We start from the raw sequence: 13,463 nt of genomic DNA on the forward strand, positions 1-13,463 counted from the left end.
GTTCGCCGTTCCTTGCAATAGCATGTTACTTTGATTTTTGTTTTTAGGATAGTAAACGTGAGAGTGACCTCTCAGTGTGGCTGCTTCTTCCTGATGAACTGTGGCTATGCATCTTCTCATTGTTTTCCCATAAAGAGCTTTCTCAGGTTGCCCAAGTCTGCCACCATTTCCACCAGCTTGCGAGGGATGAGTCCTTTTGTAAGTACTTTAAAATACCTAGCTAGTAATGGTCAGTAAGCAGAAAGACAGGAAGGTCCTCCAAGGTAACTAAGAATGCCAGTATAAAGGAAATCTCTAGTGTAATATCAAAAATATCCTAGGGTCCAGGATATAGGCAATAGCAGCAGGAACAGAGATTTCTGTGTTGAACTACACAGAGGAGTAAATCACTAAAATTGTTTATAAAAATGTCTAAAATAAAATAAAAATGATAATTACCAATCAGTTTGGAAGATGTCTGTTTCCTACAAAGTTGAATTGAAAGAATTGCCTTCAGCATTTGAAAATGTTAGCTGATGGTCATCATGCTACCTTGCAAACAGTATACATTTACAAGTGTAAAGAAAACTGTGAAGGCACTGGAAATTATGAAGCTTTGGAATTATAAATTAAGATCTATGATTGAAAAGAAAATAGTTGATTTAACAATGATTAAATCAAATGCTAAATTAAACAAATTGTTTAAAAAACTTGATAATTTAGAATTGAGTCAAATTGCTTTCTAATGGGGCTGCTGTCTCTCAAGCCTACTGTGCTTTGAATTACACTGAATCCTTGCTTTGAAGTGTCATCAAAATGGCATCTCTTCCTGAAAGAGAACAGACTAATTCACTGAATATGTATACTGAAATTAGAGATGGATACTGAACCAAAACCCTGAACTGGAACAACCCAAACAAGTTCTGAGCCGGATCTAAACTTTGTGGCCCAAACCCATTGCTAAAGAGAAACAGGTATAAGTGTTCCTAAGAACTGTGGTGCATATACTTTTTTTAAATACGAAAGGAAGTAAGTGTCAAAGTTTAGGTTGCAAACTGTTTCCTTGCTAGCTCAGCATTTTCAAAGGCCATAACTAATTAAAATATTCACCTTAGGGACATACATTTTCCATGTTTTGATCTTTGTACAGAGGTAAATATTTTGGCAAGTATGAGCAAAAAGACGTTTGACCTTTCAGTTATGAAAAGGAGAAAAGAAAATACGTTTCCACTATGTGTTTGAAATAACTTGTATGTGACTTGTATGTGTGTGAAATAACTCAAAACAGCTGAATCTTACACATTGAGTTTGGCATGTAACTAGCACTTAGTGTGTAGTATCTGTTCTGGTATATTAAAAAAACTAGTACTAAAGTGACAAAATGGTGAACATTTGAATATTCTCCCTCATACAACTACCACAGAAATACCATTAAGTTTTAAGGTACAAAATGTTAATTCCTGGAAGCATTTCACATTCTTGTAGCACGATTTAAAGGGAAGATCCAACTCTCATTGTCTTTCCATAGACTTCAAGGAGAGCTGGATCAGCCCCTATCATGATGAGATGTTTAGTCCAATGAACTGCTCCAAACCAGCCAGGACCTTACTAGTTGGTAGTGAGGTTGGAGGGGAAAAGAAGCAGGTTTAGTTTTCTGGATGGACATATTCAATCTTCTAGATGGAATAAGTTGTGCAGGGTTTGTGCTGAAGGAGCCTGGTGGAGGTAATATATCTATTTTTGCCAAGGCTTTCCCTTTCTCTGCTGCTCAGCAATGGTAAGGAACAGGTGCAGATGGGTTTCAGCTGTTTCCCAAACTAATGTAAATAGGAACTCTGGCCCTTGTTTGTAGAGATGTACTACTTTTCAAGCAATTTTCTTCTCTTTACTGATGTCTGCATGTATGGAGGCCAAAAAAAAATTTATCCCATAATGTACATTGGGGAGAGGAGAAGGGAAAAGACCCCTTTTTCCAAGGCAAATATGGTACCTATCTTTAAAAAAAGAAGGAGAATCCGGGGAACTACAGACAGGTCAGTCTCACCTCAGTCCCTTGAAAAATCATGGAGCAGGTCCTCAAGGAATCCATTTTGAAGCACTTGGAGGAGAGGAAGGTGATCAGGAACAGTTAACATGGATTCACCAAGGGCAAGTCATGCCTGCCCAACCTGATTGACTTCTATGATGAGATACTGGCTCTGTGGATATGGGGAAAGTGGTGGATGTGCTATACCTTGACTTTAGCAAAGCTTTTGGTACGGTCTTCCACAGAATTCTTGCCAGCAAGTTAAAGAAGTATGAATTGGATGAATGGACTATAAGGTGGATAGAAAGCTGGCTAGATTGTCGGGCTCAACGGGTAGTGATCAACGGCTTGATATCTAGTTGGCAGTCGGTATCAAGTGGAGTGTCCCAGGGGTCCATCCTGGGGCCGGTTTTCTTCAACATCTTCATTAATGATCTGGATGATGGGATGGATTGTACCCTTAGCAAGTTTGCGGATGACACTAAGCTGGGGGGAGAGGTAGATACACTGGAGGGTAGGGATAGGGTCCAGAGTGACCTAGATAAATTGGAGGATTTGGCCAAAAGAAATCTTATGAGGTTCAACAAGGACAAGTGCGGAGTCCTGCACTTAGGACGAAAGAATCCCATGCACTGCTACAGGCTGGGGACCGACGGGCTAAGTGGCAGTTCTTCAGAAAAGGACCTGGGGATTACAGTGGACGAGAAGCTGGATATGAGTTAACAGTGTGCCCTTGTTGCCAAGAAGGCCAACGGCATATTGGGCTGTATTAGTAGGAGCATTGCCAGCAGATCTAGGGAAGTGATTATTCCCCTTTATTCGACGCTGGTGAGGCCATATCTGGAGTATTGCATCCAGTTTTGGGGCCCCCACTACAGAAATGATGTGGACAAATTGGAGAGAGTCCAGCAGAGGGCAGTGGAAATGATTAGGGGCTGGGGCACATGACTTACGAGGAGAGGCTGAGGGAACTGGGCTTAATTATGCTGCAGAAGAGAAGAGTGAGGGGGGATTTGATAGCAGCCTTCAACTACCTGAAGGGGGGTTCCAAAGAGGATGGAGCTAGGCTGTTCTCAGTGGTCGTAGATGACAGAACAAGGAGCAATGGTGTCAAGTTGCAGAGGGGGAGGTCTAGATTGGATATTAGGGAAAACTATTTCACTAGGAGGGTGGTAAAGCACTGGAATGGGTTACCTAGGGAGGTGATAGAATCTCCATCCATAGCGGGTTTTAAGGTCTGGCTTGACAAAACCGTGGCTGGGATGATTTAGTTGGGGTTGGTCCTGCTTTGAGCAGAGGGTTGGACTGAATGACCTCCTGAGGTCTCTTCCAACCCTTATCTTCTATGATTCTGTACCCTTACTTGCAATTTGTAGTTAAAGTGTAATGATTTCATTTGTGACGTGTAATTGTGGCCCTACCTGTTTGCACCAGTTATCCCTTTTATTTCAGTAGTTTGTGTGCAGAGTAACCATATATCACACACAAAAGAGACTTTTGACATGCTCTGCTTTGATTTTGGACATTTAAATTCAGCCTTGGCCTGTCAGATGTTCTTAACCACTGTGAAAAAGACAATATCATTCCATAATTCCATTTGGAATTTCTCCAAGCAGAGGGGTAACTATAATGTTACAAGACAAGCTGCTCAATAAAAAACACTGGGGGAAATTTTTCAGCTTCACAAAATATTGTAGGTCAAGTCAATGATAGTTTGTGATGGAAACTTTGTATGATACTTTTTGTCGCTGTTTTAAAATATATTACTGTTGTACTTTAAAAAACGTTTTTAAAATGTTTTGAAAAGTTATAACAAAAAAGAAAAAAAAAGGCAAAGATTTTCCAAAACCATATTATTATCCCTGATGTCAGCATCTTTGTAATTTATTTTAATTCTCTGACTTAAAAATGACATGTTTTTAATTTTGGGATTATAATTGCCTTTTATTTGTGCTTTGTCCATGTCTGGGTTATAAATTACCCTGCTTGGAATTTTTCAATAGGGTAAGTGCTCAAGAAGTGTTTCTGTAAAGGAAAATTCTGTCATGCTTATCTTTGATAACTTAGTTCCTGCAAGGTGCCCTCTCTATTTCTAAGTTCACCTTGATATGCTGTCCATGTACTTGCTCCAGATACCATCATTATTCCTACATTCAGTGATCCAAGCAAATTGTGGTTGAGTTTATGCTCACACAACAGTGTGAACAAAAATTGATGAAATGGCATCTATTGTTTCAAAAGAACAGACAGCCTGAGCAAAATGTCATTAATAACGGATATTTGTATCCAAGTGGCCTCACTGATTCTGATTACCTGATCACACTGAAAACAAGAAGATACTGGTAGTTAAGTACCAATATATTTTGTAAGATTATACTGTCTCTGGGCTAATTGCTACGGCCCTTACTCCATAAATGGTATGGCCGAATGAGTGCAGTACCTTTAAAGCCTGTTGAGCTGCACCCGTTTCCTCAGTGTAGAATTTGACCCTGTACGATTGCAGAGTGAAATGAGCTTTTTGTGACTTTAGGGAAGTTCCTTTGGTTGGGATCTATGAAGGTCCCAGTTTTAACTCCATTGTGAGCCACAAAACTCTCACTGAACCCTGTAGGAGCCTAAATGCACTTGGCACCTAAATTTTTAGAATTCAATTTTCCCTAGGAGCCTAAGTTCCTGCCTCTAGGCATTTGCAGTGCTGCCTCCCTCTAGGCAGCTGGATTACTATCTGCTGTCTAAGTGCCACAAACCAGGGAAAGACAGGTAGTTGGCCACCAAAGTCACATGCCCTGGGGGCTTGATCTGGTAGGCTGCCTCTGAGCATGGCTACTGGATTGGGTCTTATTTCAAACTCCAGGAGGAGTAGGAGTATTAGGTCCCTTTCAAAATCGAGAAGGTGATAGTGGTATGCACCTTAAAACGTTTAGCTCTGTGGTTAGTGCACTCACCTGGAATGTGGGAGACCCAGGTTCAATTTCGCTCTCTGCCAGAGGGGGAGAAATGATTTGACTTGGGGTCTCCTATCTCTCAAGAGAGTGCTTTAACTACTGGGCTATGGCATGTTCTGATATGGGGCTCCCTCAGTCTTTCCTGCTGAAGCTGTTGACCTGTGGATAAATAATGAATGAGTGGTTGAAACAGGGGGTCTGGACAGGGTCTTTTACCTCCCAGGTGAGGTATAACCACTGGGCTAAAAGTAATCAGGTGGGTAGCACCACCACCGTCTCCAACCATTTTGTGCGGTGGAGTGCCTAATTCAGTCCCAAAAAAAACCTTAAGCACTTGAGCGGCCTGACTCCAAATGGGTTCCCATTTGTGGATCGTTAAGAAGAGCTAGGTGCCTCCCTGCAGCCCAGACTTAGGGGCCTATCTCTGAAAGAGGGGCAGGGCTTAGTGCGCACACCCATCTCCTCAGCACCTCCCTTTGGGTACAGGCTCCCCGCCCAATGCACTGGCTTTTGTGGATTGCATTCTTAGATGCCTATATCTCCCTGTTCATTGTATAGGGAGCCTAGGCACCTAACTTGGCTTTGTGGATCACAGTGTTGTTCTTGTGATTTTTTTGGTTGCCTAAAAGTTAAGCACCATGAAGCTCAGCATTGCAATGCCTAAATCCTTTTTTGGATCCCATCCATCATGTTTCTGTTTTTCCATCTGAGTAAAGGGGATAATATGTAGGTGTCACTTCCAAAGGTGTTTTGTGCATTAATTAGTTAATCTTTGTAAAGAAGTGCCCACAGAAATATGATTACATTTCATTCACTGCTGACTAGGGCCTAATTTGAACCAGTGACCTGGATAGCCATGGAAAATTCTGTATCCTGTTATCAGTAGTAGTAGTTCATATCTGGATTTTTATATCCTTTAAACAAAGGAATCCCAGTCACACTCAGAATTTCCTTCAGGTAAAATAACTGATCCAGCATACTTTTATCCAAAAGCTAACCATAAAGATAGATACATAGTTAAAACAACACCAACAAAAAGCACTGAATGAACTAAATGCCAGACATTTAACAAAGAAAGAGACTTCTAAAAAAAGAACAAACTCAAGGCCGTGACTGGGGAGGCAAACAAAGCTGTAGGTCACCTGCTGTAGACGCCTATGTCTCGGCTTATGTCACATTCCCACGGTGAACTCCAAGGCAAATACTTACACCTTGAACAAACAAAGGTGGGCCATTAGACGTAGTTGAGTGTTGCGTTTCAGTGATGCTGAACAAATGTTCTAGGAACTAAGTGTATTGTTCTTTTAAAGAAGCAACAGCTGTCATGAATGGTCTTTGCAACTTGATGGAGAAGCTGTGATGTTTATAACTGTTGTGTAGCCATAGGGGCTTGCATTTCTAGATGAAGCCAGCAGTGCTATCTGTAAAATCTTTGAATTGTATTGTAGGATTTCATGTATGAGGTAACTAAACTAACCAACTAGCCATGAATCAGCTCAGTTTCTACTCAGGGTTTTTCTTTGTGTGTTTGTTTTATCTTATCTCTGCTGTGCATATGGTGTATAGTATCAGGAACTAAACTCTAGAAAGGAAAGTTGGAAAACCTATTAGGAAGATTTTTCAACTCCACATGGCAAACACAAGTTCAGCTCTCGTCCCCTAATGCCCCTACTCTACTTGCGCTACATTGATGACATCTTCATCATCTAGACCCATGGAAAAGAAGCCTTTGAGGAATTCCACCATGATTTCAACAATTTGCATCCCACCATCAACCTCAGCCTGGACCAGTCCACACAAGAGATCCACTTCCTGGACACTACGGACCTACGGTCGCATAAACACCACCCTATACCGGAAACCTACTGTTCTGGGCCAAGATGTTCAGAGCACCGCAGGCCGGCAGAGGTACTCTGAGAAAACGAGACCCACACGCAGCTAAGCAGCGAGTTATTGGCTTTATTGAAAGTTAGTGACACACCTGCAACGGGGACTCCAAGCGATGCTGTCACGGAGGCGGAGAACCCAGCACACCGGAGCTTTGCCTGGGACGGAGTCCAATGAAGGGGTAAACAGCAAGCCCTAATAAGCAGTACACAGAAACAGCTCATGAATATATAATTAGGTACTTCCCTAAAGGGGCTTTCCGCTACCTGGCAATGGGCCATGCAAGGCAGACAAAGTCGGCCTAAAACCAGTTTAAATTGGTTCTCCATGTCCTACAGTAACCGGGCGGCCTCGAGAAAGCGGAAGTTCCTTAGCTAGGCCGTAACAAAGTCTTCCGCAGACCCTTACACCTACTGACCACTATTCCTACCTACATTCCTCCAGCTTTCATCCAGACCACACCACACAATCCATTGTCTACAGCCAAGCTCTACGATACAACTGCATTTGCTCCAAACCCTCAGACAGAGACAAACACCTACAAGATCTCTATCAAGCATTCTTACAACTACAATACCCACCTGATGAAGTGAAGAAACAGATTGACAGAGCCAGAAGAGTACCCAGAAGCCACCTACTACAGGACAGGACCAACAAAGAAAATAACAGAACGCCACTAGCCATCACCTTCAGCCCCCAACTAAAACCTCTCCAATGCATCATCTAGGATCTACAATCTATCCTGAAGGACGACCCATCACTCTCACAGATCTTGGGAGACAGGCCAGTCCTTGCTTACAGACAGCCCCCCAACCTGCAGCAAATACTCACCAGCAAACACACACCACACAACAGAACCACTAACCCAGGAACCTATCCTTGCAACAAAGCCCATTGCCAACTGTGTCCACATATCTATTCAGGGGACATCATCAAAGGGCCTAATCACATCAGCCACACTATCAGAGGCGCATTCACCTGCACATCTACCAATGTGATATATGCCATCATGTGCCAGCAGTGCCCCTCTGCCATGTACATTGGTCAAACTGGACAGTCTCTACATAAAAGAATAAATGGACACAAATCAGACGTCAAGAATTATAACATTCAAAAACCAGTTGGAGAACACTTCAATCTCTTTAGTCACTCCATTACAGACCTAAAAGTTGCAATTCTTCAACAAAAAAACTTCAGAAACAGACTCCAACGAGAGACTGCTGAATTGGAATTAATTTGCAAACTGGATACAATTAACTTAGGCTTGAACAGAGACTAGGAGTGGATGGGTCATTACACAAAGTAAAACTATTTCCCCATGTTTATTCCCCCCCTCCACCCTACACTGTTCCTCAGACGTTCTTGTCAACTGCTGGAAATGGCCCACCTTGATTATCACTACAAAAGGTTTCCCCCCCACCTCCCTGCTCTCCTGCTGGTAATAGCTCACTTTAAGTGATCACTCTCTTGTTACAGTGTGTATGGTAACACCCATTGTTTCTTGTTCTCTATGTATATAAATCTCCCCACTGTATTTTCCACTGAATGCATCCGATGAAGTGAGCTGTAACTCATGAAAGCTTTTGCTCAAATAAATTTGTTAGTCTCTAAGGTGCCACAAGTACTCCTTTTCTTTTTACAAGTGAGAAAGTGTTTTAGAGGATGTACAGTATATTTCCATACGCCCATGTATTTCAGCTATACTCTAGCATATGGTTTTACAAATATTAAAGCAGTGTCGGCCTTTATCAGTCTGTTTTGGGGACTTTAGCAAGAGGAATTAGGTTGTTTTTCCGAGGCAGAAGCATTTTCTTTTTGAGGCCTAGTCTACACTAGTCTTAACTATATGGGTTTAGAAAATGATATCATATCATGGTAGAACCCCCTACTGTAGATGCAATTATACCTGCATAAAGATGCTTATTTCCATACATTTACAGAAATAAACTGTATGGCTATAAACACCTTTACACTGGTGTAACTGCATTCACACAAGGGGATTGTACCACTTTATCGGTTACTAAACCAACACAGTTATAGCAGAACAAAAACTGTACATAGACCAGCCCTAAGAGAATTGTTTGTAAGTGTTCACAGGTGCCAAGCTGATATTGATAGAACAGTTTTACAGTAACATGGGAGGTGGCCTTCTTCAGTACCCCCATCCCAGTCGGGGGTGGGGGGAAGGGCATACTGTGTATCAGAGGAGTAGTACCCTTATAGCACAGTGCTATGGAGATTCTGAGCTGCTCTACAGTCTATAGGTAAGGCTGCTATACGTTAGTGCAGCCCAAGGGATTGCTTGCTTTTACTAACAAACATCTTGTATTTAAGGACTTATTCAGTACAGAAATAAGAAAAGCCTCATATAAGGAGTTTTTCATCCAATATCCTAAAAAGCATAGTTATACCTTCTAATCAGGCTCGTCAGAAATAATGAAGTCAAAGCGCAAACAACTATGTGTAGCTTTCTATGGACTTCACAATCATGGGCTGACTCAGTCTCCCTTTGGCAGCAAGAGTGGGAAGCATCCCTCCAGCCAATTTTTCTTCCCAACCCTACAGCTTAGGTCCCTGCAAGCTGTAAATTCTGCCCTGCTCTTAGCTTCAGTTCTCAGTGCCATCTTCATATTTTTATCTGTAATAGTCATCTTGGATATCACTCTGTGGAGTATTTGTTCTGCCAATATGGTGTGTAGTTTGGATTATGTTTGAGTGTACACGGGTCAGTTTTGGTGTATTTAAGCAACTTTACTGAGGGATAGGATGCTGCTTGGAGCGCCTGAATTTGATATACTGTTGACTGAATATTAAAAAAGCAGATTCATTTAGTGTGCTTGTATCTTTTCTCTTGGATTCTTTTTAGAACTCGTTGAAAAACGACTGGATACAAAGCTTTGAAAACTTTGTTTATTTTTTATAAAGAGCTTCACATGAGCTCTTAGGGTATTTCTACCCTGCAGTTAAAAACCTGCGGCTGGCCCTGCGGCCCTGCGAGTTTGGAGGGTCCAAGAGTTTGGGCTGCAGCTTGTGCCTGAAAGTCTACCTCACAATTAAACAGCCTCTTAGCCTGAGCCACACGAGCCAGCTGGCACAGGCTAACCGCAGGTGTCTAATTGCAATGTGCACATACTGAGGCTGGATGGGTCACTACAAAAAGTAATCTTCCCTCTGTTGATACTCACCCCTTCTTGTCAACTGTTGAGAATAGGCCACTTCCTCCTTAATTGAATTGGCCTCATTAGCACTGACCCCCCCACTTGGTAAGGCAACTCCCATCTTTTCATGTGCTGTAATATATATACTGTAATATATATACTGCTTACTGTATTTTTTCATGCGTCTGATGAAGTGGATTTTAGCCCACGAAAGCTTATGCCCAGATAAATTGGTTAGTCTCTAAGGTGCCACAAGGACTCCTCATTGTTTATACTGAGGGTAAAATTTCATGAGGAATAAATCTTTATCTGTGAGTTAGAAATGTCTGAAAATAAAGAGTTAAGTAATAATAATACTTACACATCCTCTGATTACATTAAAACAATTGCATATTTCCTTGACTTAGCAGACTGGTAAGTGAATCTTTCAGTTAGCATTGATGTATCATGATTTGCATTTGCTCAGGATTAATATTATCTTTCACCATGAACATTTCATTTGTATAATATTTGTATCCCCTTTACTTGTGTTGGAGCCCTCAGGGCCAAATGTGCTGAGCTCCACCAGCTTCCAAGGAAAGCAATTGGTGCTGAGAGAGATCAGACCCTATATTCACAAGTATGACTCAGATGGAGAGGCTAGAGAAGCTACCGTATATGTCAAAGGGCATTTATATTAGTGCAGTTTTGAATGAGGTACATCATGTATCGCAAGACATGAAAGGGAGTAAATCAATCTAACGATCCTATGAAGGCTCTTCTGATACTTAACATAGAATCCCATTTGGACTTTCCTTTCTTGTTTTAACAACCACTGTTTAATTTAAAAAAGGTGAAAGATTTTGGTTCAGTGTTGTGTTGCTGTCATCTCAGTCAGACTCTATAGATTAGGGGAGTTTGATAGTTAAATGATGGCTTTTGGCACACAGAGAAAGATCCTGAGCTATTTCACTGAAAGCAGCTTGGCATTCCTGGTCTGAAATGGAAGGTTCTTGACCCTTTGTGAACTAACTCTTGAAGTGTATGCTCTAAATTGTTTATTGGGGTTGTGATTGTTATTTATACAGCACCAGAGATGTGCATCATACTTTATAGACAAGTGGGGGGTAATGGGGAAGACCCTGCTAGGATATCTTTTCAGTCTAATTGGAATCATATATTAAGCAAAGGGTTTTCAGGGAATGAATGTGGACAGCTGAATTTATGCACATCAGTAGTTCAGTTAGAATTATCATTAAGTTACTTCAACATTCAAGCATACATTAAAATATATTATGTCAAATCTGGAGGTCTCTGCATTTGATCTGTTTAGGCAATTGAGTTATGTCAGAGTTTGGATTGAGTACAAACTAAATAAGGACTCCAGGATTTGGCCCTAAATATATTCCTATCAAGCTTAGAAACTTTCTGTATTCTTGCACTGCTGTTGCTGTGGTCACAAAATTGTTTAAATGCATAGTAGAAGCTCTACATTTTGTAAACAGTCTCTTCCTCCTACCTGCATCATTAACTAATGACACAGTTGAGGATTTGTGACATCGCAAGTGTTTCTAATGTGATGTCACAAACACTGACACTTATAACTTATACACTAAACACTTATAACTACTAAAAGAAAAAGGCTAACTGTTAAGGACAGCTATTTACATCTCTATTTCTGTGTAATCAATAACGATGGAAAAAGTACAATAGATGCCCATTTTTGGCTCGCTCCCATGAAATACTGAGCACCCTCAGCTCCTGTTGACTTCAGAATCTAATGAGGTTTTGTGAAATTATTAATAAACCTGAGCTGTGGTTATTTAAGTGCACAACAACTAGAAAAAGCATTGGAAACTATATCAATGAATCTTAATGCCAAAGGGTTAAATCAGTAAGACTTTGCTTGGCATATATCAGATGACTGTTTAAAAAAAAAAAAAAAGTCCAGGCTGCCAGCATTTCTGTCATAAAACCGCGCCTACTACTAAAGAAAAGAAAAGGAAAGGGACATACCTGCTGCCCCTAGACAGCTCAAAAGAAATCTCATTAGTAATACAGGTAGGATTTAAGAATACTTTTGCATAAAAATCATAAGGAAAAATAGACCTGTGTTCATGAACCCTAAAGGATTATGTAGGGACAAAGAGATGAAGAAAACACCTGATTCAGTAAAGTAATCCAACTGTTATCCTGTATCCCATTTCTTTGGATTCTGTAGCAGAATGTCATTCAGCTTTGACTAGTGAGCCAGTCTTACCAGCTAAAGCCACTGTCTGCAAAAGATTTAAATAACTATGTTATTTACTTAAAGTTGTATCTTCTCTTATCCCTCATACAAAAAGAAAAAAAAGGCTTTATCTTGATCCCTTGTGTCCAGTTTCCTCTGGATCCTGTGGTGCACTTTGAGTCAAGTCATATGTGATCAGTCAGACTATAATGTATTGATCATCTCAGCATACAGAACATGTCAAAGGGGTCATGGGTTTGAGTTCTCTTTTATTTTAGAAGTGCTAAACAGTGCTTATATATCTATGAACAGTTGAGGTTAAAGTAGCCAATTAGATTAGGATTTGAAATGTCTGTTTACAGCAGAGAACTTCTCACTGTTGAGGTGACACCCAAAATAACAGTTTTTTAAAGTTGGTGAAAAGGGAAAGGAATTGCAGTGACCTATATTGTTCTCTTGCCACACCCACTGCTGTGTGGCTAGGGCTGTATAAAAATTTACTCAGCAGCTCAGTTCCATTGTTGCGTTGCTATGGGCATTACTATGTAATGGTGTATCAAACACAAATAAGGGCTAAACCTTGAGGCCCATTCTTGGAAATAAGTCTCAGTTATTTAAAGAGTCTTGAACCTCTGTAAGTCTAATTCTTCTGACAGTGGAAGTCAAATTACTCTTCATTGTAATAAAGCAATTTAATTTTAAAACGCCTTACCGGTGGTGGTGGTGATTTTATTTCATGTTTAGAATGCTACAATCAGCTCAGGTTCTCTAAGGTTTGCTTTCTGTTCAGATGTTCCCTTGGCCAAGTCACATGCACAGGTCACAAATCAATCACTCAAATCCTACATATCCTGATGGAACCAGTTTAAGCAGCAACCTGAAACACAAAGAAGAGATCAAGGAAAAAGAAAGGGTCTCAGCTGGAAGGAAAGAAATAAAGTGAAACCATGGGAAACACGATTTTTTAAAGACAAGTATTAAACGCTTTTTAGCAAGGAAAGGCCCTGCTCAGATAAAATTCTTTGGTTCTATCAAGGCCGTGTTCAGGAGAGAAGTTGGAATCTATTTGAACAAGGCTACAGGTATAATCTGAGAAAAAATACATTTAAAATCATGAGTTTATTATTGGGATTTTAATACACTCTTTTGTATTAGTCCAGATAAACTGTGTCTTGTTGAACAGGCTCAAGCAGTGCAGGACTAATTAGCTGACATCAAAGACATTGCTTTGGTAGTGGTAAAGATGACATGAGCTACCT

General features: G+C 40.7%; 1 protein-coding gene across 1 annotated transcript in view; it reads left to right on the plus strand.

Moving 5' to 3' along the window:
* Positions 1 to 13,463, plus strand: part of LOC141987959 (uncharacterized) — a 113,841-nt gene that overhangs the window by 31,427 nt on the left and 68,951 nt on the right. Inside the window, exon 7 of the mRNA XM_074953789.1 lies at positions 48 to 198. Coding sequence (XP_074809890.1) covers positions 48 to 198 — 151 coding nt within the window. The remainder of the gene's footprint in view (positions 1 to 47; positions 199 to 13,463) is intronic.

This window comes from Natator depressus, chromosome 5, assembly GCF_965152275.1.
Source record: "Natator depressus isolate rNatDep1 chromosome 5, rNatDep2.hap1, whole genome shotgun sequence".
Taxonomy (NCBI): Eukaryota; Metazoa; Chordata; order Testudines; family Cheloniidae; genus Natator; species Natator depressus.